A 24,434-nucleotide genomic window follows, 5' to 3' on the forward strand; every position below is an offset into this window, starting at 1 on the left:
TATATTGACTTGTGTTTATTATTGTCTCCCCCACCACACATGCGTTGGAATATAAGCTCTATAAGGTCAGGGACTTTGTTCCTGACTATCTCTCCAGTGCCCAGAACAATACCTGGCACAGAATGGGTGTTCTATAAATGTCTGTTGAATGAAGGCCGGGTGCGATGGCTCACGCCTGTAATCCCAACACTTTGGGAGGCCGAGGCAGGCAGATCACCTGAGGTCAGGAGTTCGAGACCAGCCTGACCAACATGGAGAAACCCCATCTCTACTAAAAATACAAAATTAGCTGGGCGTGGTGGCACATGCCTGTAATCCCAGCTACTCGGGAGGCTCAGGAAGGAGAAACACTTGAACCCGGGAGGCAGAGGTTGTGGTGAGCCAAGATCATGCCATTGCACTCCAGCCTGGGCAACAAGAGTGAAACTCTGTCTCAAAAAAAAAAAAAAAAAAAAGTTTGTTGAATCAATAAGTGGTATTGCTTATAGAAGAGCAAATCACACATGGGTGAAGGATGACTTTGATCAAAGTTAGTTGAATGTGGTTAAGAGCTGGTTCTGAGTTGGACTTGCCTGGATTTGAATCCTAGTGCTCTCATTTGCCAGGTGTGACTGTGGGCAATTTGGTTACACTTTCTGTGCCTCAGTTCCTTGTCTGTGAAAGGAGGAGGATGCCAGTACCCTCCATCAGCCTGTCTAAGGAGCATATGAGATTCTATGCATGAAGCTGCCTGGTTTGCACTCTGCGTGCTTGGTAAATGTTAGCTTTAAAAAAAATTATACCTCGTAATACCACTTTGGGAAATGTAACTATGTAAAACACATAAAAAATTAGGCTGAAGAGAAAAGAACATTTAAATGCACACCGGTATGGGGGAATTTTATTGTATTTACAAAGGAAAAAGTGGGTCAGAAATGAAAGAGGATTAACTGGATCCAGTTGCGTTTGGGCTACAGGTAGCCCGGGTCACAGGAGGAATCTTCATCCCTGGGAGTTCCTGCTGCAGAAAGAAAGATCAAGCTCAATCCGGGGAATTGAAGTAAGGGTGGCTAGAGTGGGATGCATGGAACCAGGGTGACGGGTGCTCCCGTGGCAGGAGCTGGCCTTTTGGATTCCAAAAGAGGCAGTGTGGGGTGGAGGGAAGGATGCGCAAGCAAGCGTGCCAGCAAGGTGAGTCCCAGGCTTAGCCCCTGCTCTCTGCTCTGCCAGCCAACTCCCACCGAGACCCTGGGCCAGTCACTTCCCCTTGAAGAAGCTTCCTCTAATCCCCAGACAGGCTCAGCGTTCTCCCAGCCTCACCATCACCACTCCCCAGCATCTCTTCCCACTCATCACAGTGAAGTAATTGACTGTACAAGAACGTGTCTAGTTCCTTGCTGCTTCGGTGCGTTATGAATTCCATGAGAGCAGGGGTCGCTGCCGTCCTGTACCCTGCTATGCCTCCGGTCCAGAGCGTGGCATGTCATAGTCACTGGATGGTCTTTACAGGGGTGGGAGGATGGCTAAACCCGAGCCTCAGTTTCCTTACAGGGCTGTTACATGGCCACAATGAATGATGGGTGCAAAAGTGTGCCATCTGTCACACGGCTCTACTCTGCACTCTAAAGCAGGAACTGATTCCTGCTCACCAGTGATATCCTGGTATTTGCAGCAGTCGAGCTGGAGGGGGAACAATGGCTGTAGCAGCCTTCGGGGCCCTTCCTGCCAGCTCTGCAGGCTCTATGATTTCAATCTCCGTGAAGCCTCTGGCTTTTAACTTGCGGGAACAAAGCCTGCATTCTTAGGATTAGCCCTCCATGGAGCCATCCACCCTACCGGGGCCTGATGAGAGCCATAGCAGGTGAACAATTACCTAATCCCAGCCTGCGAGGCACAGAGGAGGCATTCTTCTTAGAGATATTATTTTTGAACTCTAGTCTTGCGGACTCTAGAGATGGTAAGAGCTAACCCCTCCTTTCACAGAGTCGAAACTAACAAGTGTGTTGCTGTGCCGCTAGTTGCGGAAACAGGCCTGGGGCCCAGGTGTTCTTCCCGCCTCCCAGACTGGTTGTCGCCCCTCCTGTCATCTGCCGTAGGCCTGGTGCTGCTTGTAGGTGGTGAAATCTCTGGGCTGGTGGTGTCTAATCGGGTTGGGAAGAAGGTGAGAGAGGCCATGGAGAGCTCTGCTGGGAACAGGATTTGCTTAATAGGTTGGACCAGAAGTGCCCAGCAGAGCCACACTGGGACCTGCTTGTGCTGGCAGTTGAATCAGGCTCTAGGCCGGGTGTGGTGGCTCATGCCTGTAATCCCAGCACTTTGGGAGGCCAAGGCAGGTGGATCACCTGAGGTCAGGAGTTTGAGACCAGCCTGGCCCGCATGGTGAAACCCCATCTCTACTAAAGGTACAAAAAATTAGCTGGGTGTGGTGGCGGGTGCCTGTAATCCCAGCACTTGGGGAGGCCGAGGAGGGCGGATCACCTGAGGTCAGGAGTTCAAGACCAGCCTGGCCAACATGGTGAAACCCTGTCTCTACTAAAAGTACAAAAATCAGCCGGGCATGGTGGCAGGCGCCTGTAATCCCAGCTACTCGGGAGGCTGAGAATCACTTGAACCCTGGAGGCAGAGGCTGCAGTGAGCCGAGATCACGCCACTGCACTCCAGCCTGGGTGATGAGAGTGAAACTCCATCTCCTACAACAACAACAACAACAACAACAACAACAACAACAACAAATCAGGCTCTAAACCCCAGCAGAGTTTCTCCAAACAGCCACGACATTTTTGGGAAACTTTGCCCATGAAGTGGGGGCTTTGTGCAAAGAAGTTCCAGGGGAAGCAAAACAGGTCTGGGCCTGCCAGTCCCTGACTTGGGGCCAGCTGCCGCCTCCTCTTTGTCTCACTTTTCCTCCTCTGTAGACTCCCAGGAGAAACGTGAGGGCCAGTGAGCTGGGGAACGACAGTCATCATGTCTCTCGTCTGCTGATTGTGTGTCTGCACACACTCATCTACCACAGGGTGTGGGAGGGCTGGTCTGTCTTTGGCTTGATAGTTTTTTGAACTTGGCAAGGGATCCAGAGCATGCCTGTCAGTTCACCTGCAGCCGAATCCTTGGGGACACCTGTTAAAATTCAGATTTCTGGGTCGTATCATGGAACCATTCAGTGAGTAACATTTTTGGGCGTGGACACTGAGCCTGGCCTCTGGCTCCGCACTGGGATATAGCCATGGATAAGATGTGGTCTCCATCAGACACTTTCCAACCTTCATGACTAAAGAACTCACCTAATATTGATTGATTGATTGATTGATTGATTGAGATGGGATCTCACTATATTGGGCAAGCTGGTCTCAAACTCCTGGCCTCCAGTGATCCTTCCCCATCAGCCTCCCAAAGTGCTGGGATTATAGGCATGAGCCACTGCACCCGGGCACTCCCCTAGTTCTTTTTTTTTTTTTTTTTTTTTTTTAGACAGAGTCTTGCTCTGTGGCTCAGGCTGGAGTGCAATGGTGCGATCTCAGCTCACTGCAACCTCCGCCTCCCAGCTTCAAGTGATTCTCCTGCCTCAGCCTCCAGAATGGCTGGGATTACAGGTGTGAGCCACTACACCCGGCTAATTTTTGTATTTGTAATAGAGACAGGGTTTTGCCATGTTGGCCAGGTTGGTCTTGAACTCCCGACCTCAGATGATCCACCCACCTCGGCCTCCCAAAGTGTTGGGATTACAGGTGAGCCACCATACCCAGCCACTCTCCTAGTTCTTAATGTCTGTCAGGAGGGTCCTTGTTCTTGGTTTGTTTGGCAGAGCCCCATACCTTCAGAGAGGAGTGGATTTTTTCCTTTTCTCAGCAAACCACGGGGTAGGAAGCCCTGAAGTCCCTAGATGCACACATGCACACACACCCATACCTGTGCTTCTGCAGCAGGGCCACCAGGATGCTCTCCAATTCCATTTGCTTTTGTTCTGCCCACATGCCATCTACCTGGCGGCCAAGCCGTGCCCTTGCTCCTCGCTCTTGGTTGCTCTCTCTGTGTGGTTAGAAAAAGAGAACTAGTTCCTATCTGGGTAGGATGTGGAGAGGCAGGGGTATATCCCTATGCCTATTTCAATATCTGGTGTGGACTCTTCTACCCAACTGAATTAGATTCAGCCACACTTAGGGAGGCAGTATATATAGTAGTGAAGAGCACAGAAGTACAAGTGTACACAGTTGCAAAACGTCTCCCAACAGATTATTAATTATAGAGGGAAAAATAACTTTATAGAGGAGAAACCTAGCAGACACCATGTTAACCAACTGATCGAAGTTACCATCTACCAATAATCCACCAATAATGGCACAAATTGCCATCCTGTGCCTCCTGATACCAGGCACTGAGAAGGACGCAACACTACTTCTGTGAATGCATCACCTGATTCCTCTAATCATCATTAGAGGAATGCATCCTCTAATCATGGGGATATGTCTGGCAAATTCAACATGAAGGACATTCTATAAATCATTAGCCTTTACTAATCAAAACTGTCAATGTCATGAAAGACTGAGGAACGATTCCAGATTAAAAGAAACTGAAGGGACATGACAACTAAATGGTATCCATGATCCTGGATTGGGTCCCAGATCAGAAAAAGAAATAATTGTTATAAAGGACATTTTGGGACAACTGGTAAAATTTGAATATGGATTATAATTGATAATTATATTATGATTATGTAAGGGGATGTCCTTTGGTTAGGTATTAGGAAACACATGTAGAAGTACCTAAGGGTAAAGGGTCATGATGACTGCAATTTACTCTCAAATGGTTCAGCAAAAATGATAACAATACTTAATGTGCATATGTGTTTCTGTGTGTATGTATCTATACCTAGCTATAGATATAGAGTAAGCAAATGTGATAAAATGTTAGGAATTGGAAGGGTATTTGGAAGTCCATTGTGCTTTTGTTGCAACTTTTTTGTAAGTTTGAGATTTTTTTCAAAGTAAAAACTAAAAAACATACAGGCTATAGAGTCAGGCAGTTTGGCTCCAAACTCTGCCACTCTCTGTGTGTCCTTTAAAAGCTATTAACCCTGGGCCAGGGCGCGGTGGCTCACGCCTGTAATCCCCGCACTTTGGGAGGCCGAGGCGGGCAGATCACGAGGTCAGGAGATCGAGACCATCCTCGCTAACACGGTGAAACCCCGTCTCTACTAAAATATACAAAAAATTATCTGGGAGTGGTGGTGGGCACCTGTAGTCTCGGCTACTCGGGAAGCTGAGGCAGGAGAATGGCGGAACCCGGGAGGCGGAGCTTGCAGTGAGCTGAGATTGTGCCATTGCACTCCAGCGTGGGGGACAGAGCGAGATTCCATCTCAAAAAAAAAAAAAAAAAAGCTATTAACCCTGTACAATGGGGATAAGGGTTGTTATGAAGATTAAAGAAGAAACTAAAAGCTGGGCAAGGTGGCTCACAACTGTAATCCCAATGATTTGGGAGGCCAAGGTGGGAGGATTGCTTGAGGCCAGGAGTTCGAGACCAGCCTGGGCAACATAGTGAGACCCCATCTCTACAAAAAATAAAATAGTCAGTTATGGTGGTGCACACTGGTAGTCCCAGCTACTTGAGAGGCTAAGATGGGAGGGTCGCTAGAGTCCAGGCATTTGAGGTTACAATGAGGCATGATCATTCCACTGTACTCCAGCCAGGGCAACAGACCCTGTCTCTAAAAAAAAGAAAGCAAGAAACTAAGAGTAATAGTAGCTGACACTACCAAGGGCATCCTGTGTGCCCAGCACTGTGCCAAGTGTCTGTAAATGTCCCAGGGCAGAGCCTTTGTTTCTGGCATGGAGTCATGATTAAATGGTAACTACTGCCAGTGTGGCTGCTGTCGGAGTGTAGCCGGAAGAGGCACATGGTAGGTGTGGAGGTAAGCTGAGGTTGAACGCTGGAACCCTTTTGCTATGGGAAGTCCAGAAATGACACTTGCTGTGCCAAGGAAGAGATCTGAATTGGTCCCTGGTCCCCTGTAGGGAACAAGCTCCTGAAGACTCTGCTGCAGGGTGTGGGAAGAAATCACTAGAACTCCTGCTTACCCCTGCTGCCTGCTCATGATGTCCTGGAGCAGCTTGCGGGCGGACAGCTGACCCAGCACCTTCCGGTAGCTGTTGGTGAAGATGGCATCTGCATACCGCCGCATCCTGTGCGGAAGGAGTCAGGGGTCAGAGGGCGGGGTGGAAGCCAGGCGAGAGGACAGTCATGGCTGCACTCGCCATGTCTCTGCAAGATCCTTCTGTTGCCATCTGTCCCACTCATCCCAAGAGAGACTCAAACGCCTCTGAGTGACCTCTGTGAAGCTGTGTCTGCCTCCTCTGCAAGGACGGGCAGTGGGTGCTGCCTGGAGACATAGCCAGGGCCCAGCTGATGGGCTGAGTCTGCCCCATGGCAGGGATGGCTTGGGAGTGGTGGGAACTTTCCCCAGGGGCTGCTTACCTGAGGGTCAAAGGGGGAGGTGGGGAGCAGTGGGAGCTGCTGCTGAGGGTGAGGATCACAAAGAAGAACACCCAGAGTGGCATCCTTCACCCAGGGTGGCACCTGCAGAGTGACAGGAGGGGAAGGTCAGGTATGGCCACAGCCATCGGGATGGCCTTCACTGGCCCAGCCCTGGGCTTGGCTCCATGGCAAGCCTTGGTCCTTGGTTTCTGGAAGCTGTGGGATGGGAAAAAGAACGCAGACGCTGGAAGTCAGACAGACCTGAGTTCACGTTCTGCCTCTGCCAGCCACCTGCTCTGACTTCATTTTCTCCATCTGTAGAATGGGCGTGATGGAGCTCCCTTGCCAACCACATAGGGTTGAACCGAAAACCAGTGATAGTAGGGAAATTTCCCCTTGCCATAAGGCATTAGAAGTAGGATTTGGGGCCAGGCACGGTGGCTCACGCCTGTAATCCCAGCACTTTGGGAGGCTGAGGTGGGCGGATCACCTGAGGCCAGGAGTTTGAGACCAGCCTGGCCAACTGGTGAAACCCCATCTCTACTAAAAATACAAAAATGAGACAGGACTGGTGGCGTGTGCCTATAATCCCAGCTACTCGGTAGGCTGAGGCATGAGAATCCCTTGAACCCAGGAGGTGGAAGTTGCAGTGAGCCAAGATCATCCCATGCACTCCACACTGGGTGACAAAGTGAGACCCTGTCTCGAAAAAAAAAAAAAAAAAAATTAATAAAATAAATGGGATCCCTTAGCAAGGAATGGGGAAGGTCAAAGAACCTTCTCTCAGTGCCCCTCATTCAACCCTATCCAGTGTGGCAGTGACAGCAGGCAGCAAGGGTAACTGCTCAGCTCTGAGTCAGACAAACTGGAAGTTCAAATCCTGGCTCTGCTGTCATTAGCTGTGTGTCCTAGGACAAGTGGCTTCACCTCTCCGAGCCTTATTTTCCCCGGCCATAAAACCGAGATGGTAACTAGACCTCCTACTTCGGCTCCTGTAAGGATCTGGTGAGGTGAGGTGCCTGAACCAATAGGGAATTCTCTAGAAACCTTTGCTGTGGCTACCTAAGACCAACCCTCTCAGAGGGCACGCTCTTCCTGTTTTAATTTTGTTTGGAGTTGGAGAGAGGGGAGAAGGGCTCTAAGTCTTGCTCCAGACACTTAGATTTCGCTGAAGAGTTTTAGTCCTGGAAGAGACCGAAGAGCCAGGGGAGCCAGTGTGGCGCAGTCATCTCATAGGTCCTGTAACTACCCTTAATTGGGGCCTGCGGACACCATGCTCTGCAATTAGCGGAAAAACAGCCAGCAGGGGACAGAGCCCGCCTCCGCCGGGGCAAGTGCCACTGCTGTCAGCCCAGACCTGCCCAAGCATGGAAACACGGCTGGCCTCGGGGAACTTGGCCACCTAGGAATTGGGTCCCCCCATCTCCCATGGGTTTCTCCTTCTCTCAGCAGGATGTCTACTCCATGGGGGTGTAGATCCATCCAGAGGCCCAGCCAGCCCCAGAGATGGCCAGCACCCCTGCCTTTCCCACAGTCTCCTCGCATGGCTTCCTTCCCTCCCGCTCCTGGGTCCTGCTGAGGAGTTCTGGCAGGCAGGGCCAGCACTGGCAGAACCCACCTTGCTCTCCTGGCCCTCTCAGGGTATCACCCTCCTTTCTGAAGGCACTGAAGTCTCCTCTAACCCAGGGATGCCTTGGGTCCCCAGGCAGCACTCACGGGGTCTGCTCACTGCAGCCTGAGACCCTGAACCTGCAGAGCTGGAGGGAGCAGCAGCCCAGGCCTCAGTGGTCAGCCCCTCCCTCCATGACATGAGCATCCCCACAACACGCACACTGGCCGTCCTCCACTTCCTGCTCGAGTGAGCACTTGCTGCCAGCGAATGACAGGGAGCTCACTACCCCCAGGCCTGGGAGCTTATTTCCAGGTGGTTCTTTATTTATTTATTTTGAGAGAGGGTCTCACTCTGTGGCCCAGGCTGAGGTGCAGTGGTGCAATCACAGCTCACTGCAGCCTCAAACTCCTGGGCTCAAGCAATCCTCCTGCCTCAGCCTCCTGAGTAGCTGGGACAGCAGGCATGTGCCATCATGCCCAGCTAATTTTGAAATTTTTTGTAAAGATAAAGTCTCGCTATATTGCCGAGGCTGGTTTCAAACCCCCGGGCTTAAGTGATCCCCCTGCCTCAGCCTCCCAAAGAGTTGAGATTACAGGCATGAGCCACAATGCCCGGCCCAGGCAGTTCTTATTGTTAGGAAGTTTGTCTCATCGTGTCAAGCCCAAATCTCCTTCTCCTGAAAATATTTGTTAAGCCTCTACTGTTCCGGTAAGGACTGTGGCTAGAGAAAAGATGAGAACACGGAATCTGCCCCGAGGGCTGGCTGTGTAACATCCGCCTGCTGGGCCGGAGCCTCTGCACCTGCAGCCACACGACTGTCCCTTTAGATATGTTCCGCATGTCTGACTTAAGCCTTTGTTCCTCAGACCAAGGCTCGGCAGGCTTCCGTCCTCCTCATCGCACCATACCACGTCTGGTCCGCCTTCTCCCCACCTGGTCCAGGCTGCCTCTCCAGAAGTGGAATTTCCTAAGCTGGGAGATCTTTGGACGCAAGCAGGGCCCCTTGACAGAAACCACTGCCTTTTCTGTCTCCCAACTGCAGCCTGGCTTTCTTGCCTTCTTTGCTGCTGATCTTTAAAGATTCAGGCAGATCTAGGTCCCCAATCACCTCCCTCCCCTGCTCAGAAGCCCTCAGCTTCCCACTCCCTCCAGAATAAAGCTCAAACCCCTTCTCTTGGCTTAAGCTCTCCCTCTGCCTGCCCCTTCTCCCAAGGGCTGGCACAAGTGATTCCCAGCCCCTGTGCCCTATCAGGCTCCACAACCCATCCTTGCACTCTCCCTCTGGAGCAGGCATCCCCATGCTCCTCTTACAGCCAAGGAAAAGAGCCTAGAGAGGACAAGGACATTTTCCATGGTTCTCCATCAAATTAGTTTTGGAGTGGGCACTTCAGAATGGGCCTCCTCATTCCCAGGCCGGCAGACTTCCTTCCGCTCCATGCTGAAGCCTCCCAGGTACAATGCTCTATTCACAGTATTCCCCATTCACAGGGAGCCTCAGCCTTCATCACCTGCACGTGGGAAAGGGTCTGAAAAAAAGGAAAGCTTCTTGCTCTTTGTTGTTGGGCCTCTGGGGAAGAAAGAACGGGGACAAACAGGAAGACCTGCTTGATTGGCCCCTCCCTATGCACACCCAGTAGTTTCAGGGAGTTGAAACAACCTTATAGGAGGGCAGACTTTGGTGGGGAGGGCAAGTCATAGTAAACACAATACCCCGCTCATTGAAGATAAGGCTCAGTAACTGCACAAGTTAACCAAGAGGCTCAACATTTGCCATAAATCCCATGCCCCAGGCATAGGTCAAGACCCCACAGCAACCTCTGAACTATGAGAACCGAATCCATGGGTTTGCAGATCCCACTGGATGAAAATGGGAAACAAGAATTATCCAGTGTAGGGTAAGATAAGAATAGAGGTTATGTCACTAAGGATAAAATAGCTCCAGCCTGAGCAACATAGCGAGACCCCATATCTACAAACAAACAAACAAAAACTTATCTAGGCATGGTGGCACATGCCTGTAGTCCCAGCTACTCTGGAGGCTGATGTAGGAGGATTGCTTGAGCCCGGGAGGTTAAGGCTGCAGGGATCCATGATAGTGCCACTGCACAGTAGCCTAAGTGTCACAGCAAGACCCTATCTCAAAGAATAAAATAAAATAGTTGTCAACAGACACATTCCACATGACAACTTAAGGAGTCAAAATTCACTAAATGAAGTGCAGCCGAGCCCAACAGCATTGCTGACAACTCTGATGACTGAAGGCACTCCAGAGTTTATAATCTATCAATATGATCATCGGTTAGCTTCCTGCAGTGCTTACTGATTCTGTGATTAGATGTACTTGAGATTGCCTGGATTCAGGATAAACGGGCACTTGATCTACATCCGTTGGCACCTTTTGCCAGCCTTCATGCCAGGAATGCCAGGAGAATTCTGCAGATTCACCTGCAGCTAACGACAGAGGTCAGGTCTCAGGAACCCAAATTCACAAGGCCATTTTTGAAAACCCAGGGAAAGAACATCTTTAACCTTCATTGAATATTCCCCTTTGAAATTTGAGCACCCCGAAGCATAGACTTCCTGATCTGGTTTATAAACTGTTTCAGCGACAGCATTCCACGTTAAAAGAAATCTAAGTTTTTAACGAGGAAGCATCCTGAACTGTCATTCAAAAGAGTGACACTCCACCTCCTTCCAGAAGGGGTTTGAGGCAGTCTATGGTGAAAGACACAAATACTTCAGGACCATTAAAGCAAGGATCAGGAGACAGGCGTGGGGTAGCGGAGGACGCCAAAGGCAGATAATTGTGTCTAAAACCTGGAGTAAAGAGTGCGGCTGCAATTGAGCAAGAAAGCAAAATGTTATCAATTTCCCAGCAATTACATTGAATCAGTTCTGAGTGATCTATGAGCAGTATTGATTTGCACAGCCACTTGGCTCGTCTCTGATCCATGGCAGAATCCCATCGCCGATAGGAAAATCGAGCCAACTCACGTTTGCCCCCGAAGCCTGCCCACGCACCCTCGAAGGAGCACTGAGACCTCACCACCTGCGACAGACAGCTGGAGCCAGTCCGCCACGCGCCCAAGTTAAGACAAGCCCCAGACGGCACCATCAAAAGCCTATTCCAGAGCTCCTATTGAGGGGTGATTTTATCCAGAGAGGGGCTCAAATGTACTCACCAGTCCATGGGCAAAGAGGATGGCAGTGGGCCTCTTGGACTCAGTGTTTCTGAGTTCGTGAGAAGGTTAACTTTTCTTACCCCCACCCAGCCTAGCCCCCCAGGGCCACCCCTCTCACCTGATGAGAAGATCTCCCTCTGCTCCAAGGCACTGCTCAAATCCAGGGGCCCTGGGCTGGGTGTTTGCTCTGGCAGCCGCCTGGCGTTCCCATCATTTATCCCTTCATTTTCCTAAGCGTTGTCAGCGTCAGAGAATCAATTACCCACAAGTCAACCAAAGGACTGTTTTTAGCATCACATCACACTGACAAACCCTATTGGTGAAAGAGGTTTGGCCCCTTGCAAACTTAGACTCCTGGTAAATTCTCCCTTTATCTTTGACAGGGTGGACAGAATACAAAGTTGTAACATTATTCCAAGAGGATATAGAGAATATATACTGCTATAATAGTGATTGGAGAACTCGGCTGGGCGCGGTGGCTCACACCTGCCATCCTAGTACTTTGGGAGGCTGAGGTGGGTGGATTGCCTGAGCTCAGAAGTTTGAGACCAACCTGGGCAACATAATGAGACCCTGTCTCTACAAAAAAATTAAAAATTAGCTGGGCGTGGTGGCACATAGGTGTAGTCCCAGTTACTCAGGTGGCTGAGGCAAGAGTGTCACCTGAGCCTGGGAGGCGGAGGTTGCAGTGAGCCAAGACCACGCTACTGCACTCCAGCCTGGGTGACAGAGCAAGACTCTATCTCAAAAAATATATTTTTTAAAAAAAGAAAAAATATGTGTTAAAAATAATTGGAGAACTCATAACAGTGAAACACCAAGAGTTTATTGATTCTCCAAGATAAATGTGCCTTTTTAAAAGTTCATATAATTTAGTTTTGTCCCTGTGTAATTTTATTCCACCTTTGGGTAGACAACATTATGAATAAGCGTTATTCTCTCCTTAGTGGGGAATTTGTTCCCTATCTCCCTTGTCGTCCAATTATCAGAATTCTGCACTATTTGATTTACACCCGCTTGGTCACAGGCTGATTTCAACAGCTAGCCTGGGGGCATCCGTCGTCATCTGTCAAGGCAGCCAGACACTGGCAGTTGCCTCAGAGAAGTGTGAAATGAGAGGGAAGAGATGGAAAACCTTGGGAGAGCTGTTGTGTTTCCAGATTTCTCTAGCCTGTAGCTAAGAAATCCTCAGGAATGACATAAAAGCATAGGAAGCAGAAGCTCTGGTTTCCCAGGCGGCCATTGTGGAGGTGCGGAAAGAGCTCCAAGCCTCGAGTCTAGGGACCTGCTGCCTCTCCCAAGCCTGTCAATCATGACCTCTGTGACCCTTAGGAAGTTACTTCTACCTGGCCGGGCGCGGTGGCTCACACCTGTAATCCCAGCACTTTGGGAGGCTGAAGCGGGTGGATCACGAGGTCAGGGGTTCGAGACCAGCCTGACCAACATGGTGAAACCCCGTCTCTACTAAAAATACAAAAATTAGCTGAGTGTGGTAGTGGGTGCCTGTAATCCCAGCTACTCAGGAGGCTGAGGCAGGAGAATTGCTTGAACCCGGGAGGTGGAGGTTGCAGTGAGCCGAGATCGTGCCACTGCACTCCAGCCTGGGCGACAGAGCGAGACTCTGTCTCAAAAAAAGAAAAAAAAATTCTACCCTCCAGGCCTCAGTTTCTGCCTGGAAACTTGAGAGTTGACATAGAACAGCAACTTTCAGACTTTTTTTTTGAGAGGGAGTCTATCTTTGTCACCCAGGTTGGAGTGCAGTGGCATAATCTCGACTCACTGCAACCTCCACCTCCCGGGTTCAAATGATTCTCCTGCCTCAGCCTCCAGAGTAGCTGGGATTGCAGGCACGTACCACCATGCCTGGCTAAGTTTTGTATTTTAGTAGAGATGGGATTTCGCCATGTTGGCCAGGCTGGTCTCAAACTTCTGACCTCAGGTGATCCACCCGCCTCTGCCTCCCAAAGTACTGGGATGACAGGTGTGAGCCACCACACCCAGCCCATTTTTTAAAAAGTGGCAAAACTCTTTCTTTGGAAACCTACAGAGACAGGTTTTTAATATGGGGCTACTCTGGTTGAAGAGGGGGAAGTGGAGACCCCCCTGCCTATCCCTGAGGTACCTCAATGGGTCACAATTACAAGCCAGTAATTTCCAAGAGTCCCCTTAGCAACACTATTTTGTGGTTCTGCTTCTTAGCCTGCACTGAGCCATGTTCTTGGCATCTAGCAAATACGAGATGTTTCTCACAGAAGCAAGGCTTGGGTGGTATGTCACCTTGCTGGCCAGGATACGAAGTGGTCAGGTCAGGCCAGATCCCCAAGGATTAAGAATGGGCTGATAGTGGCCAGATGCGGTGGCTCATGCCTGTAATCCCAGCACTTTGGGAGGCCGAGGCGGGCGGACTGCCTGAGCTCAGGAGTTCGTGACCACTCTGGGCAACGTGGTGAAACCCCGTCTCTACTAAAATACAAAAAAATTAGCTGGATGTGGTGGCGTGTGCCTGTAATTCCAGCTACTGGGGAGGCTGAGACACAAGAATCGCTTAAGCCCCAGAGGCAGAGGTTGCAGTGAGCCGAGATGGCGCCACTGCACTTCAGCTTGAACGACAGAGTGAGACTCTGTCTCAAAAAAATAAATAAATAAATAAAAGGCAGGGCATGGTGGTTCACGTCTGTAATCCCAGCACCTTGGGAGGCTGAGGCGGGCGGATCACGAGGTCAGGAGATCGAGATCATCCTGGCTAACATGGTGAAACCCTGTCTCTATTAAAAATACAAAAAATTAGCCGGGCGTGGTGGCAGATGCCTGTAGTCCCAGCTACTCAGAAGGCTGAGGCAGGAGCATGGCGTGAACCCGGGAGGTGAAGCTTGCAGTGAACCCAGATGGCGCCACTGCACTCCAGCCTGGGTGACAGAGCGAGACTCCATCTCAAAAAAAAAATAAAAATAAAAAATAAAAAATAAAAATAAATAAATATAAAAATAAAAATAAATGGGTTGATAGCTTTAAATTAATTATTATTATTATTTTATTTATTTAATTTTTTGGAGACAGGGTCTCGCTCAGGCTAGAGTGCAGTGGTGAGATCTCAGCTCACTGCAGGCTTGACCTCCTGGGCTCAAGCAATCCCCAACCTCAGCCTCCTGAGTAGCTGGGACTGCAGTTGCACGCCACCATGCCCAGCTAATTTTGTTTATTTTTAGTAGAGATGAGATCTCACTATGTTGTCCTGGCCAAAACTTAAATATTATTAAAAAAAAAAAAAAGCGCAGGTCACAGCAGCAGGGAGCAGACGAAGCAGTTGGGAGCCCCAGGGCTATGGGCTATTGTACAGTCAGGAAGTGTGGGGTGACTCCTGGAAACGCAAAGTGGGGACCATGCAGAGCTGGGCACCCAGAATGGACGCTGGGCCAGGGCACAGATGCAGGTTACACGGAGTTGCCCGGAGAAGCCATGGGACTCAGAATCCAGCCTCGGTTGAAACTCTGTGCCAGGCATTGTGCTACAGACTTCACGCCCTATCTCAGTTTTCTTATTTGTAAAATGGGAGTGATAGAGCTCAACTTATGAGGCTGTTGGGTGAGGATTATTGTGACATTGCATAAAGGGCAGACCTGGCATAGGGCAGACCTCACAATTTAGCTTTGATAATTGCTGTTCTTGTCATTGCGGTAAATGAGGAAACAGGCACGGAAGGTTACGTGCTCAGCCACAGCCACAGAGCTAGTCAGCAGCTGGAAGAGCTATGACTCAAAACATGTTTTCTGACTTCCTTGCAGCCCCAGCTACTTGGGAGGCTGAGGCAGGAGGATCACTTGAGCCCAGGAGTTGGAGGCTGCAGTGAGCTATGTTTGTGCCTCCGTACTCCAGCCTGGGCAATGGAGTGACACCCTGTCTCTATTGAAAAAAAAAGGAAACAAAAGTTTTCCGATTTCCAATTTTTTTGCCCCACACTAAGGCCCTTCCTGGGCCTACCAGCTCTAATTTTTTTTTTTTTAAAAGAACTTCAACAGTTTGGCCGGGCACGGTGGCTTACGCCTGTAATCTCAGCACTTTGGGAAGGCCGAGGCAGGCGGATTGCCTGAGGTCAGGAGTTCGAGACCAATCTGGCCAACATGGTGAAACCCCGTCTCTACTAAAAATACAAAAAAATTAGCCGGGCCTGGTGGCATGGGCCTGTAATCCCAGCTACTCGGGAGGCTGAGGCAGGGGAATTGCTTGAACCAGGGAGGTGGAGGTTGCAGTGAGCCAAGATCACGCCACTGTGCTCCATCCTGGGCGACAGAGTGAGACTCCGTCTAAAAAACAAACAAACAAAAAATAATTCACGTATCATAAAGCTCACTGATTTTAAGTCTATGGCTCCATAAGTTTTCATACATTTATACGGTGGTGCCACCATTGCCACAATCCTGTTTTGGAACGCTTCTGTCCCTCCAAAAATTCCCTCTAGCCCATTTGCTCTCAGTCCCCACTCCTGCCCCCTGCCCTAGGCAACCCCTAATCTGCTGTCTTACAGTTTTTCCTTTGCTAGGAAATTCCTATAAATGGAATCTTTTATATGATGAGTAAATCATAATAAATCAAATAAAATACACGCTTTTTGGCGTCTGGCTTCTTTCACTCAGCATAACGTTTGACCTTCATCGATGTTGATCCAGGTATTAATAGTTTGTTCCTTTTTATTCCATTGCATGGATGTATGACTGTTTGTTTACCCATTCACCTTGATGGGCATTTAGGTTGATTCCAGTTTGGGGCTACTATGAATTATGCTGCTATGAACTTTTTTTTTTTTTTTTTTGAGACAGGGTCTTGCTCTGTCACATAGGCTGGAGTGCAGTGGCACAATCTCGGCTCACTGCAGCCTTGACTTCCTGTGCTCAAGTGATCCTCCCACCTCAGCCTCCTGAGTAGCTGGGACCACAGGCATGAGCCATTGCACCCAGCTAATTAAAAAAAAATTTTTTCTTGTAGCAATGGGGTCTCTCTATATTGCCCAGGGTCTCTCTCTATCAAACTCTTGGGTTCAAGTGATCCTCCCACCTCGGCCTCCCAAAGTGTTGAGATTACAGGTGTGAGTCACCCTGCCCAGCCTGCTATGAACATTTCAGTAGGAGACCTTGTATGAACATGTTTTCATTAATCTTGGGTGCGTACCCAGGAGGGGAATCACTGGGTCATATAATGAGGGTTTAGCTTTTTAAGAAACTGCCAGTCTTTTCCAAAATGGCTGTACCATTGACCTTCCCCCCAGCAGCGATGGGGGTCTGCCCCCAAATTTCTTAAATGAGCATTTATTTCCTCATCCCACAAACCCCTCTTAGGCAACTAATTAGGCCCACGTAGAGCTTGCTGGATTAGCTGTCCATCTCCGAGGGGCTTGGTCCCTTTTCTGCAGTTAGGGGAGTGGGGTGGTCCTCTCCCCTCTGCATAGCATCTTCTGGGTGCTATGAGGAACGTAGAGTGTTTGGACACAGTGCTTGTCTTCAAAGAGCTACAGGAGGAAGCTGAATCATTACCTCGGGCAGGTAGATCCAGAGAGGGACACAGTATCAGCATAAATGCAGAGAGGGACACAGTATCAGTATAAATGTTCCAAGAATCGAGAGAAGGGAGAAGTCATGTAAACCCAGGAGTTCATCGTCAGACAGGAGTAGGGAGAAGCTTAAAATGAGAGCACAGGTTTAGGGGGCAAATGGATTTAGATTTGAAACCAACTCTGCCATTTGCCCCATGTGAGATTCTAGGCAAGCTCAATCCCTTAATCTCTCTGAGCCTCAGTTACTACATGTGTACAATGGAGGTGATAAGAATTACCACTCCAGGTTGTTGTGAGAACCAGAAATATGCTTGGCTGGACGCGGTGGCTCACACCTGTAATCCCAACACTGGGAGGCAGAGGCAGGCAGGTTACTTGAACCCAGGAGTTCGAGACCAGCTTGGGGAACACAGCGAGAACCCTGTCTCCACAAAAAGAAAGAAAGAAAAAGAAATATGCATGTTGGTGTCTGATATGTGAGTGTCTTGGCAAATGGTAGCAGTTATTGTAGCTTTTCAGAGCTGAGCTCTGAAAAAATGGGCAGCTTGGTGGCAGCCTGGTGGCGGGGAGGGCTGGGAGCCATCTTGGTGACAGGCTTTATTTGCAGTAAATTCTCAAACCCACTGAGAAAGAGCATAGTGCGGCGGGGGGTGGGGGAGGATGGGGAGCCAGAAAGAACCCAGAGAATGAAAACCCAGCCCCTTCCACCGATTCCCACCGCCGCCTTGTCCTTGTCCTCCAAGTGATGATAACGCCTCGGTGGCCGCCCAGCTCACTTTCCCAAGACGTGTTTTAACCCAGCGTTAATTAGTGATTGTGGCTGCATCTAGGGCTGGGGGCTTGAGCTGAAGAAAGAAAGTACCCCAGAGAAAGGCAGACTTTAGAAGGCCCCAAAAGGCTGGGGCAGTGAGGCTCTGCGGAGAGGGAGACAAGCCGTGCATTTGTGTTGCAAATTTCCAGTGTGTGCAAGCCAGCCATTCAATGAGGGCGATGCTACTGGCAGCCGGCATGGGGGTGGGGAGGGAAAGGAAGTCCACAAAGGGGGCCTGTCTGAGGACCTCAGACCCTGCTTTGTAAAAGCTGCTTTCATCCCCCTCCCTGGTTGATGGCAGTGTTCCCAGTCCAAGGCCACTGTGCAAGGATGCAGAGGCCTGGACCCCAGACTCCCAGATTCTCTTGACCCTCCCCACTTGCCCTTCTAGGTCTGTTTTTGTGGCATCAGCAGCAGCAGGTGTCTGAGTGCTCCCGGGTACTGTGTCAGAGGAGACCAGGTTTAAGTGGTGTGGGCTTGCTAGGTGGCTTCAGGCAAAGTTACTTAACCTCCCTGAGTGTCAGTTTCCTCTTCTGTAAAATGGAGATGATGTGGTCCTTTCCCCTGCTTCACAGGGTCCTACCCAAACGGAAGGGCCTGTGATTGGATGGCAGCTCAGAGCTTCATTTCTTTCTCAAAAAGTCTGCATCTGGGAAAGTCATTAGAAGAGCTCTTTTAATGAAGAGATGAGGTTGATTGTACTTAGCAAATCAATGAAGCAACTCTGGGTTCCTTGGAAATGTTTCTCCCATGAGTATTTTAATTTTTTTTTTCTTTTGAGATGGAGTTTAGCTCTTGTTGCCCAGGCTGGAGAGCAATGGCATGATCTCAGCTCACAGCAACCTCCACCTCCCAAGTTCAAGCAATTCTCCTGCCTCAGCCTCCCCAGTAGCTGGGATTGCAGGCATGCACCACCATGCCCGACTAATTTTGTATTTTTAGTAGAGATGGGATTTCACCATGTTGGCCAGGCTGGTCTCGAACTCCCAACCTCAGGTGATCCACCCACCTCAGCCTCCCAAAGTGCTGGGATTACAGGCATGAGCCACCGCGTCTGGCACTAATTTTTTTTTTTTTTTTTAAGACAGTCTCGTTCTGTCACCCAGGCTGGAGTGCAGTGGTGCAATCTCTGCCCACTGTAACCTCCGCCTTCCAGGTTCAAGCAATTCTCCTGCCTCGGCCCCCCAAGTAGCTGAGACTATGGGCACAAGCCACCATGTCCAGCTAATTTTTGTATTTTTAGTAGAGACAGGGTTTCACCATGTTGGCCAGGCTGGTCTTGAACTCCTGACCTCAAGTGATTCGCCCGCCTCAGCCTCCCAAAGTGCTGGGATTACAGGCGTGAGCCACTGCACCTGGCCCATGAGTATTTTAAACATTCACCTTGCTTGGAATCTTTGGGCCTGCCACAAGTCAATTAGGCACGCTAACCAGGTTGTTTTTTGAGTTGGTAGACTTGGAGCAGGTGCCAAGCCTGCTGCATAGGAGGCTGTCCCCAGCTGATCCTTGGGTAACCTCTCCCTGGTGAAGATCTGGCCATACTTCAAAAGCCCCCTTGGAGGCCATCTCTCCAAGAAGCATTCTCCCTCCCTGGCCTTGCCTGTGGTTGAGTGATTTTATAAGTTTATATGCAGAAAATTGTCTCCTTTCCTGAGACCCTTGGGATGCCTGGGACCAAATCTTTGAGCCCTCTAAAACTTTCTAATCAAAGTGTGGCCAGTAGACCAGCAGTATTGACAGCACCTGGGGGCTTGTTAGGAATGCAGAATGTCAGGCTCCACTCGGGACCAATTGTATCAAAGGCTAAAATCTGTGAGGATTCTAAAGGCATCAGGCACCCTGGTGTCTAAATGCCCAGGATTCTGATCAGGTAGGAGGGCCATGGCCTCAGACAGCCGGGAGATGTCGCTGTTTCCCAGTCATTGGAGTTGTCAGGTTTTGCTACCAACGCCAGAGGCCCCGCCTGTGGGGCTTTGTTCGCTGTGAAATCCCAGGACCACGAAAGGGTCAGGTCAAGTTTGTCACGCCACCTTTTCGTCGGCCACTCGACCTGCCCCTCCTCCCATCTCTCCCTGACCATTGCTGCCCTGGGTTCTCAGTGATGCTTCCAGACAGGGAAGACTGTGTGATCCCCAAGCCCAGCCCTGCCCCAGGATCTCAGGAGAAAGTGCATCTGGCCAGGTGCAATGGCTCATGCCTATAATACCAGCACTTTGGGAGGCTGAGGTGGGTGGATCACTTGAGGCCAGGAGTTCGAGACTGACCTCGGCAACATGGTGAAACCCCATCTCTACAAAAAAATACAAAAATTAGCCGAGCATGGTGTCATGCGCCTGTAATCCCAGCTACATGGGAGGCTGAAGCAGAAGAATCACTTGAACTTGGGAGGCGGAGTTTGCAGTGAGCCGAGATCATGCCACTGCACTCCAGTTTCGACAACAGAGCAAGACTCTGTCTCGAAAAAAAAGGAAGTGCATCCTACAGAGTCTCCCTCAGCCTGGCTCATCAGGCAAGAAGAGCTCAGACCAGCAAGGAGGGAGTGTCAACAGAGAAGACCCCCCTTGCTTGGAATCTCTGAGTTGGGGGATCTTAGTGACAACAGGACCTGCAGACACAGTGAGAAGAATTCCCACGATTTGAGTGTCCACAGGCAAAAGTCAAGGCCTGCTTGGGACTTCAGCTTCCAGTTTCTACTTTCCATGTCTGGAGCCAGGTTATCTCATGGTCTAACTTCCCCTCTGTGGTTACAGTGCAGTTAAAGGAACCCTAATAGCCTTGACTGAAGCAAACTCAGGTTTGAGTCAGGGCCAAACGGCCCTCACTCCAGACTAGAAGCGGAGTCACTGGGGTTTCCCTCTAGGGCCTGGAGCTCCCACTCTCTGGGCCTTTCCCACCCTGCCTGGTTTAGTCCCTGAACACACAGGCCACAGAGCAGAAGGAAGAGCAGCCTCCACACCCAGGCCCCTAGCTCCTGACTCCCCAGTGGCTGGGCCCTGTTGAAGCTGGAACCTCCTCTAAGGCCCAGAACCTGGAATCCATGGCTGAGACCTGGCTCCCTGCCTAGCTCCTGTCCCCCCGGGGTCAGCCCCAGTCATCACCACCCAGTGACTCACCGAGTCTAGCTGTCCTGGATTTCCGCGGTCTAGCAGTAACATCTACATGCCAGTCACGTAACATACATGATCTCATCTCATTCAACAACCTTGAGACTTAGGAACACATAGTGCTCTCATTTCATGGTGGAAGAAGCTGAGTCTTGGAGATATTGGGTAACTCGTCCAATCTCATACAGATGGTACATGGAGAGGCCAGGGTTAGGAGTGGGGCTTGCCTGCCTCCAGACAAGCTCACCTGTCCCGGAACAGTGCTATCCCTGACCCTGCCTCAGCAGCCCAGGGCTGATTTCTGCCAGATTGATTTCCCATGAATTGGTATCAGCAAGGTCTCTGTGGGTCCTGGGAGGTGGAGTGATAAAGGTGACAAGTGAGGATTTCTTATAGCAATGACAAGGACACTGCAATGGAAGATGGCACTGCACTTTACATTTGCACTTGTCATGGTGATAGTGACATTTCTGATTAACATCAGAACTATGGTCTGCTGATTTCACCCGTGAACTTGGAGCCAGAAGTCCCAGGATCCATCTGATCTCTGACCCAATTCCCACGTCCTTCAGGTGAGAGATGGTCCCAGGCATGCACAAACATTCCAGAATATTAATTGATGATGAAAAGTCATCATGAATTTATTGGCATATTTTGTCTTTTATTCCTGCCTCCTTCCATCCTTTGATAATTTATCCACAGATATCGATGTAATAATACCCATCAGGTGCTAAGTGCTGTGTTTGGTGTCCAGGAGCCAAGGAAGAGTAAAGCACAATTCAAATGAACTGATATTTATCAAGTGCCGCTATGTGCCATTCACCGAGTTGGGGGCTCCAGGCATCCTGTGGACTTGCTTTGGTGCAATTTTCATCCTAGCTAGATAAGTGGGCAAACAGATAATTACACAGTGTGATCTACACAGTCTATAATCGAGGTACACACAAGGAGCTGTGGGAGCAGAGTGGGTGGGGCCTTCACCCTGCTAAGGAGCAGGAAAGGCTTTGCCTAGGATGTAACTTTTTTTTTGGGGGGGGGGTTTGGGGCACAGGGTCTCGCTCTGTCGCACAGACTGGAGTGCAGTGGCACGATCTTGGCTTACTGCAAACTCCGCCTCCTGGGCTCAAGAGATTTTCCTGCCTCAGCCTCCGGAGTAGCTGGGATTACAGGTGCGCGTCACTACCGCCCGACTAATTTTTGTATTTTTAGCAGAGATGGGGTTTCACCATGTTGGCCAGGCTGGTCTTGAACTCCTGACCTCAAATTAATCCATCCCCCTCGGCCTCTCAAAGTGTTGGGATTACAGGTGTGAGCCACCTCGTCTGGCTCCTTTTTTTTGGAAACAGGGTCTCACTGTCACCCAGGCTGGAGTGCAGTGGCATGATCTGGGCTCACTGCAACCTCTGCCTCCTGGGCTTGGGTGATTCCCCCACCTCAGCCTCCTGAGTAGCTGGGGCTACAGGCATGTGCCACCATGCCAGGCTACTTTTGTATTTTTTGCAGAAACGGGGTTCCTCCATGTTGCCCAGGCTGGTCTAGAACCTGTGGGGTCAAGCAATCCACCTGCCTCAGCCACCCAAAGTGCTGGGATTATAGATGTGAGTCACTGTGCCCGGCCAGGATGTGACTTTTAAGCTGGATCTTGAAGAAAGAGGAAAAATTAATCCAGCCTAAGCAAAGGCTTGGAGGCCTGGTTAGTGAACAACAAATTATTTGGTGTGGCTGGAGTGAGGGTCCTCACATCTTTGTGGGCTTTGGACCTGGACCCCAGATTCAGTTGTCCAGGGTAGGGCCCAGGGTTCTGAATTTTTAACCAGGGCCTCAAGTGGTTCTGGTACAGGTGCGAGGGCCCACAGACTGGGAAACCCGGGCCTGTGGCTTCAGTGGCAAGGAATGTGGATGAATCTGGAACAATGCATCAGGGCCAAGCTGTGCAGGATGTCAAACGCCATGCTAAGGAATTTGGACCTGTCCTGTTCTCAGTGGAGAGAGTCCATTGGAGGCTTTCAAGCCCTGGAGTGGTGGTTTTGGAAGGAGAATGTTGCCAGCAGCCTGGTGGGAGGAACACAGACCCGAGAGGCTGGAGAGAAGAAGCCCATTGAGGAAGCTTTCACAGCTGTCCAGGCCAGCCATCCTGGAGGCCTGAGCTGGGGGGTTGGAGGGGCAGTGGGCAAGGCACACGGGAGTGGGGGCGCTAGATTTGAGAGGGCTCTGAAAAATGGGGCCCAGGCCTGCAGTAGATGGATGAGGAAGGTGAAGGAGAGGTTGTTGAGAATGGGCTGGGGGGCCTCAAGGGCTGATCAGGATGCACCAGGGCAGTGGGTTGAGGGGAGGAACAATAGAGCCAATTTGCGCGTGTTGAGTTTTTCACTCATGGGACCTCCAGGAGGATGTGGGGAACAGGCATTGAATCTTGTCAGAAGCTTGGAGAAGGTGGTTGAAGTTGAGGGGAGCGCTTTTATTTTTTATTTTTATTTTTTTTGAGACGGAGTTTTGCTCTTGTTGCCCAGGCTGGAGTGCAATGGCACGATCTCGGCTCACCGCAACCTCTGCCTCCTGGGATCAAGTGATTCTCCTGCCTCAGCCTCCCGAGTAGCTGGGATTACAGGCATGCGCCACCATACCTGGCTAATTTTGTGTTTTTAGTAGAGACGGGGTTTCTCCATGTTGGTCAGGCTGGTCTCAAACTCCCAACCTCAGGTGATCTGCCAGCCTCGGCCTCCCAGAGTGCTGGGATTACAGGTGTGAGCCACCGCATCTGGCTGAGCCTTTGAAGAGCAAAGAGGTATTAGAGGACTGTAGACTGCTTACGAATCTTCAGGGCACATGGAGGCAGAATTAGAAAAACAGGCCAGGTGTGGTGGACCGGGTGTGGTGGGCCAGGTGTGGTGGACTGGGTGTGGTGGGCCGGGTGTGGTGGGCCAGGTGTGGTGGACCAGGTGTGGTGGGCCGGGTGTGGTGGGCCACACCTGTAAGCCCAGCACTTTTGGTGGCCAAGGTGGGAGGACTGCTTGAGGCCAGGAGTTTGAGACCAACCTGGGCAACAAAGCAAGACACCCACTCCCCATGTCAAAAGCAGAAGCGAAGAGAAGGGGAGGGGAGGGGAGGGGAGGGAAGGGAGAAGGAAAGAGGCAAGAAGAACACACTAGAAAAGTAGGCTGTTTGGTTGTTGTTCAATTTATTATCTCCACTTTGCAGATGGGGAAACTGGGACTCAGACAATTAAATAACTTGTCCATGGCCACTATGCTTATCGGGTAAGGCTGGAGTTTTGAACCTAAGTCTCTCTTTGGCTCCAGTGCCCATACTCTCTTGGCTGAGTCTCCCAGAGGCAAGATCCTGTCCCCAGACACAAAATAAACAGATTCAAAGATTGGGGGTGAATGGGTGGAGGTGAGGAAGATGCAGCAAAAAGAACTTGCAGGAGGCCGGGCGTGGTGGCTCATGCCTGTAATCCCAGCACTTTGGGAGGCTGAGACAGGTGGATCTCCTGAGGTCAGGAGTTTGAGATCAGCCTAGCCAACGTAGTGAAACCCCATCTCTACTAAAAACACAAAAATTACCCGGGTGTGGTGGCAGGCACTTATAATCCCAGGTACTCGGGAGGCTGAGGCAGGAGAATCACCTGAACCCAGGAGGCAGGTTGCAGCGAGCTGAGATCATGCCATTACACTCCAGCCTGGGGGACAGAGCGATACTCCATCTAAAAAAACAAAAAAAGAATAACTTG

The 24,434-nt window shown here is 50.3% G+C and overlaps 1 protein-coding gene across 10 annotated transcripts in view; it reads right to left on the reverse strand.

Annotated features, from left to right (window-relative positions):
* Positions 1-852: 852 nt before the first annotated feature.
* Positions 853-24,434, reverse strand: part of GHRH (growth hormone releasing hormone) — a 38,471-nt gene continuing 14,889 nt past the window's right edge. For 2 of the 10 annotated variants that reach the window (XR_008517158.1, XR_008517164.1), the window contains exons 3-7: positions 6,451-6,552; positions 6,054-6,158; positions 3,886-4,005; positions 2,879-3,096; positions 853-2,120 (exon numbers count right to left, since the gene is read on the reverse strand). Coding sequence is in view for 2 of the 10 variants with exons in the window: in XM_054542255.2 (XP_054398230.1) it covers positions 982-1,000; positions 3,886-4,005; positions 6,054-6,158; positions 6,451-6,533 (327 nt within the window). In the remaining 8 variants the exon portion in view is untranslated. Of the gene's footprint in view, positions 2,121-2,878; positions 3,097-3,885; positions 4,006-6,053; positions 6,159-6,450; positions 6,553-10,382; positions 10,514-11,362; positions 11,475-17,067; positions 18,250-24,434 lie in introns of all 10 variants that reach the window. The other 8 variants (XR_008517161.1, XR_008517157.1, XR_008517160.1 and 5 more) reach the window with 8 other exon arrangements.

The sequence above is a fragment of the Pongo abelii genome, chromosome 21 (assembly GCF_028885655.2).
Source record: "Pongo abelii isolate AG06213 chromosome 21, NHGRI_mPonAbe1-v2.0_pri, whole genome shotgun sequence".
NCBI lineage: Eukaryota > Metazoa > Chordata > Mammalia > Primates > Hominidae > Pongo > Pongo abelii.